Here is a 6,000-nt window from a genome sequence, read left to right on the forward strand (position 1 = left end):
GTGGGTCTTCTGGAAGCCTTCTTGGCTTAGCTGGGTACTCAGGCGAGGCTGGGCCTGCTGGGGATAAGCCGTCGAGCCTTAAGCATATGCCTATGGTAATTCCGGCCCTGTGCTCTTTTCCAGGTACAGGAATAAATCTAATCACCCATATTTGAGAAATGCCTGACTTTTTGTAATTGACTCTCTTCTCTGTGTACTTGTGTCATACTGAACAAATTGAAAAAGATTAAGCCACACACCCGGCAGAAACTTAGAGCTCTGTGCTGATATTGCTCAGCTGAAACCAGAGGGCATCTTCTAGTTCTCCCCTTGCCTTTTTGGAAACCCCTTGAATAACGTGCTACCTTCCCCGTGGAATGCGAGTACCACGTGCTCATCCACAGTACACCTGTGACTTAAAGCGTCTTTGCTGTTAACTGAGGCCTGGATTTGTATGGCCTTTCCTGCAGAGAGCCAAAATACTGCCACAGGGAGCATTTCATTTTCTTCCTTCTAGAAAGTGGCCCAGGACATGTTGCAGGTCGGTGGGCATGGAGGGGTAGGTGACTTGGCCAAGAAGATGTGGCAGAATTGAGACCGAGATCCTTTCCGGGGATGGTGTTGCCTCTCAGTTTGCTGAGTTGCAGGTCCGGGGAAGGAGGTCCAAGTTGCACAGCTACTGGTGTAAGATGTCCTTTCCTTGGGAGCCCTCCGGATGTGTTTTATTCTGTACCTCCACTTCCACCAGCCCCCCGGGGGGGCGGTGTCCACAGGCTGGTCCCGCCCACTCACTCCCACTGGTCTCCCTCATGGCTCTCACTCTGCTTTTGCAAACTCACAAAATGTATTTCTCTCTCGAGTTGCACTTGTACATCTGTTTATTTTTCATCTTTAAAACATGTTTTCTTGATAAATGTATAAATATTTTAGCCCGTGCCCTTTCCCCGTGTAAATCTCTATCTCCGACACACATGCCCACACTGCCTGCCAGACTGCATTCATGTTTCAGCACGTACAGCTCCCGTAAAGGAGACCCCGTGGTCATAGGTTTGCCTCACTCTCCTCTCGCTCTCTCTTGATCGATCTCTGGCTCTCTCTCTTCTCTCTTCCCTCTCTCTTTCCCATCCTCTCTCATCCACTCCTCAGCCCTCAGCATACCCTTGCAAAGGGTCAGGGCTCACTTCACACCCCTTCAAATGTCCTGATTCTCCATCCATTTCACAGCAGTGCGTCTCAGGGAGATTCCTTATGTTCTGTCCATACACAGATAGTTATGACCACATTCATCTCTCTGATAGGGTGATGAATTTTAGTAACACTAGAGTCTATGTGGCATTTTCTCTGAGGAGAACATCTCAGAACCCTGGGCTAGTACACTAAGCTTGTCTTAGCACCGCTGTGGGCACTTTCCATGTCCAGAGAGACTGGGTACTTGAGACTAACTACACAGTCCTCAGCCATCGTAAGAGGACCCGTTGCGTTTAGTCCGTCTGCTGCAAAGGCTAAGAGCGTGCTGATATAGGGTGAACCATAAGAAACTGCAGTGGCTGAATTTTTTTTTTGCAATTTTTATGTTTTTTTTTTTTAATATACTTGTTTTTTAGAGAAGTTTTAGGTTCACAGAAAAATTGAAGGGAAAATAAGAGTTCCCACCTGCTCCTTCCCTCTGCTCACTCATAGTCTTCTCAGAGTGATGTGTTTGTTCCAGTGGGTGAGTCTGTATTGATCAATTGCAGTCACTCAAAGTCCGTAATTTACCTTAGGGCTCACTCTTGTGCTGTGTGTTCTGTGGGTTTGGACAAATGTATAATGATACGTATTTTCTGTGACAGTGACATGTCCCCATGCCTAAAAATCCTCTGTGTTTCAGTTACTCTTACCTCCCTCCCCAGCCCCTACCCCTGGCAGACAGTGATCTTTCTGTGTCTCTATGCTGCTGCTGCTGCTAAGTTGCTTCAGTCGTGTCTGACTCTGTGCGACCCCATAGACAGCAGCCCACCAGGCTCCCCTGTCCCTGGGATTCTCCGGGCAAGAGCACTGGAGTGGGTTGCCATTTCCTTCTCCAATGCCTGAAAGTGAAAAGTGAAAGTGAAGTCACTCAGTCGTGTCCAACTCTTCACGACCCCATGGACTGCAGCCTACCAGGCTCTTCCCTCCATGGGATTTTCCAGGCAAGAGTACTGGAGTGGGGTGCCATTGCCTTCTTGGTGTGTCTCTGTAGTTTTGCCTTTTTACAAAATGTCTTATAGTTGGAATTGGTCAGCTAAATTATTTTTGACCTTCAGAAATCAAACCCTAATGTATCTAGGGGAGATTTTCAACTATAAAGTTGGGAACTGAAGAGTTTTTCAGTTGATTCTCTTCAAACCCCAAATACCAGGAAACTGGAACCTTGACTGTCTACAGTTTTCTGGTGGGTGGAGACTTTGCTGGTTGCTTGGCCAGGACTTCCCTGGTGGCTCATCTGATGAAGAATCTACCTGCAACTGGGGAGACCTGGGTTCAATCCCTGGGTTGGGTAGATCCCCTAGAGAAGGGAACTACCCACTCCAATATTCTGGCCTGGAGAATTCCATGGACTGTATAGCCCATGGGGCCACAAAGAGTCAGACAAGACTGAGCAACTTTCACTTTCACTTTCACTTTTTTGGCTAAGCCTCAGAGAAGGATGAAGAGCTGCCACAGGGAAGGTGTCAGGAACACTGGCACATCTCGGGCTGCTCAGATGGGAGACATGGTGAAAATATGGGTCCTGGCTCCCTGGATAGGGAGCTTTTAAGTTTCTAGATTCTGACCTAGTCATTCATGAATGCATGCATGCCAAGTTGCTTCAGTCATGTCCAACTCTTTGCAACTCCATGGATTGTAGCCCACCAGGCTCCTCTGTCCATGGGAATTGTCCAGGCAAGAATACTAGAGTGAGCTGCAATGCCCTCCTCCAGGGGATCTTTCTGACATGGGGTTCAAACCTATGTCTCCTGTGGCTCCTGCACTGCAGGCAGATTCTTTACCATTGAGGCACTGGGGAAGCCCCAGTCACTCTCGAGTTACGCTCTAATGTAGGGTGCAAAAAACTGAAGTAGGAACCTCCCACAGAGCACAGGGTCTCAGCTCCTCCCATTCAGGCTGGATCAGGTCTCCTCTTTTTCCTGTCTTACCAGGTGTGTGAGAAAGAGAAGCTGTTGTCAGAGAGGAATCAGCTGAAAGCATGCATGGGAGAACTGCTGGACAACTTCTCTTGCCTCTCCCAGGAAGTCTGCCGAGACATCCAGAGCCCTGAGCAAATCCAGGCCCTGCATCGGTACTGCCCTGTCCTCAGACCCGTGGGTCTTCCCACAGCCCCCAGTATTAACCCTGCGCCCCTGAGTGTGGAGCAGAACCTTGCCGCCCCTCAGTGCGCGGTGGGGGAAAGTGCACCCTGCTGCTTGGAGCAGGGGGCAGCGGCCCCCGGCCCACCCTGGGCCCCCAGCAACGCCTCAGAGAACTGTACTTCTGCTCGGAGGCTGGAAGGCACTGACCCAGGGACCTTCTCTGAGAGAGGGCCTCCCCTGGAACCCAGGAGCCAAACGGTGACCGTGGACTTCTGCCAGGAAATGACTGATAAGTGTACAACGGATGAACAACCCAGGAAAGATTACGCCCAGTGACGGCCTGTCCCCGAGTTCTCAGCCCTCTCCCACACAGCTGTCCTTGGGTCAGCTTGCAGTGCTGTTCGTCTGTCGTCTGGAAGAACCGAGAAGGAATCTGGTGCACACTACAGCGGTCTTAGCAGCAATACTGTTTCTTAGTATTCTCTCCTCCCTTCAAGCAGGAGCGACACATAGTTACCTTCACAATGGTGCTACCCCTTGTTCAGGCAAGGAAAGACGACAGTGGCAACGCTGTCTGTCTGTGGGTTCATTTCAGTCTTTACAGGGATAGACTATAACACCTCTAGGACCCAACCACGGATTTCTTTTCTCAGTGGCCCATGTCACAAACCCTATCTCAGGAATTTCTTCTGAATGTTCAACTTTTTTCATGGAAGACAGCTTCTATACACATCAAAGTTTTATAGCTAGACTGTACATATTATATATATAATATATATGAAATATATTCTCTCTCTCCTTATGCAAAAGTCCTGCATGCCTCAATTTTCTCATCCTAAAACTGGAAACTTGGTTTCTCGTTTATAAACAGGTTCCAACATTCCTCTTCTTTTGTCTCTGATGCTAGAACCGGTTTGTAACTGTTAACCTGGTCATTTTTCTTGCTTCACAGTTCAAGTTGTGCTTATTTATGGACAGAATTCAGTGTTGGAAGCTTTCTTTGACATTTTATTTCAGACCTTTTATTTTCTGTTGGTTTGGTTTGATTTGGGCACTGTCAGATGGCGCCAGTTGAGTATCGTGGGTTTGTTTGTTTTTTTTTTTTTTTTTTTGCGGATACTGTACAGTCAAGGTCAACTTTGCCACTTGCACTGAGTTTTGGGTCAAACCTATTTTCTTAAATGAAGTTGTCACTTCAGTATAACTCAAGTAAACTGTATATTCTTTGCTCTTACTTCAAAAAGTAAAACAGCTAATTAAAAAAAAAAAGCACTCAGGTGATAATTATGTAGGAAAAACAATCTTGCCAAATAATGAATTCATCCTAGGATGTAGACAATAATCTGCTTGAATATTTTTATATCTCACCTCCTCCCCACCTTTTCCTAAGCAAAGTTAAAATGCAGAGAGTTCAGAGTTGATGTTCAGATTTCTAAGTGGGGAAAGAGTTTGGACATCTCACTGGAAAGTGCATCGAAACAGCGGGAATCGTGATGTTATACCGGAAATCGGCAGGCTTTGGCTCCCAGATACCAAGTTAGAACTGGTTTCTCAGCCAGGGAGTAAGTCCCATTCATTTCAACACTGCCCCAGGCCTCTGCCTGCTCTGGATGTATAGGACAAGTAGGAACTTCTCCTTCAAAGGACTTGGCTGCTTGGCCACCCAGCCCCGACCTGCCTCCCCCGGGACTCACCTGAGGGGGTTTGAGTCATCACCCTGGGGGTCCCACCTTTATGCGGCTGTCCTGGGGTTTAATGCTGCTGGCCCCGCCCGAGTAGGAGAGAGTAGGACAGTTGTAGCCTGAAGTCTGTTCTGGCACAGACAAAAGCATTTCTTTCTCCCTTCTTTCTCCAAATGCTTTAAGTTGCATTCTGAGGTTTTCCCACCAATTCTCTTGGTCTGAAGGCAGATTTCATTCTGAGGCTTTGGACAGGATGCGTCCAGGAGCCCTACCTGCCCCTTACCCCCACCACGCACCTCCCTACTCTCTCCTAATGATGATTTTCTTCTTTTGCTGCAAAACTAGTTGGCTTGCAACCCACAGAGAGCGGCTTCCCTTGGCTCAGGGGGCGTGTGGGCCCCTGGCTGCGTTTACAGGAAGAGGTGCAGACCCCTTGAAGCCTGTGCTGGGGGAGAGGTCAGCACCCGCTCTCCTGTGGGTCCTTCAGCTCGGCTGAGGGGAGGAGTCCCGAAGAGTTTAATGTGGGGATGGGGTGGTGGGCCGTGGGGACTAGATGGTTGATTTTGTTTCTTCATTTGTGCCATTGTTTGGACGATATTAAAGCTGCATGTGAAAGGGGAAATTAGTATATGATGTAGGCGAAAAGTGAAATCATAGTAACATGTTTTAGTATTATTAACTTTTTTCTGTACAAATATTAGTGCTAAATGTTTAAGTATGTATGAATGCCAGAAATTTGTTGGTTCATGCGGTAGGGTTTAAAAAAAAAAAAAAGGCTTTTCTTTGAAAATAGTTCCACTTTTAGAACCTGCCTCTGGGTTTTTGTTTTTTCTCGTGTGTGTGTGTGTGTGTGTGTTTGCACTCGTCTAAGATACATTTTTCTCCTGCTCTGAGTCGAAGCTACGGTTTCTGTTGTGGCTGTTGGAATTTCTTGGCCTAGTTCTGTGCTTCTCTGTGAGGTTTGCCTTTGGGGAAACTGGGGACAGGTCTCCTTTAACTCAATGTGAATGCCGTGATCCATCATAGGT

The 6,000-nt window shown here is 47.6% G+C and overlaps 1 protein-coding gene across 1 annotated transcript in view; it reads left to right on the forward strand.

Moving 5' to 3' along the window:
* Positions 1 to 5,746, forward strand: part of BACH2 (BTB domain and CNC homolog 2) — a 385,101-nt gene extending 379,355 nt beyond the window's left edge. The window contains exon 7 of the mRNA XM_040238795.1: positions 3,141 to 5,746. Coding sequence (XP_040094729.1) covers positions 3,141 to 3,626 — 486 coding nt within the window. The 3' untranslated portion in view covers positions 3,627 to 5,746. The remainder of the gene's footprint in view (positions 1 to 3,140) is intronic.
* Positions 5,747 to 6,000: the final 254 nt, after the last annotated feature.

This window comes from Oryx dammah, unplaced genomic scaffold (genome assembly GCF_014754425.2).
Source record: "Oryx dammah isolate SB20612 unplaced genomic scaffold, SCBI_Odam_1.1 HiC_scaffold_4, whole genome shotgun sequence".
NCBI lineage: Eukaryota > Metazoa > Chordata > Mammalia > Artiodactyla > Bovidae > Oryx > Oryx dammah.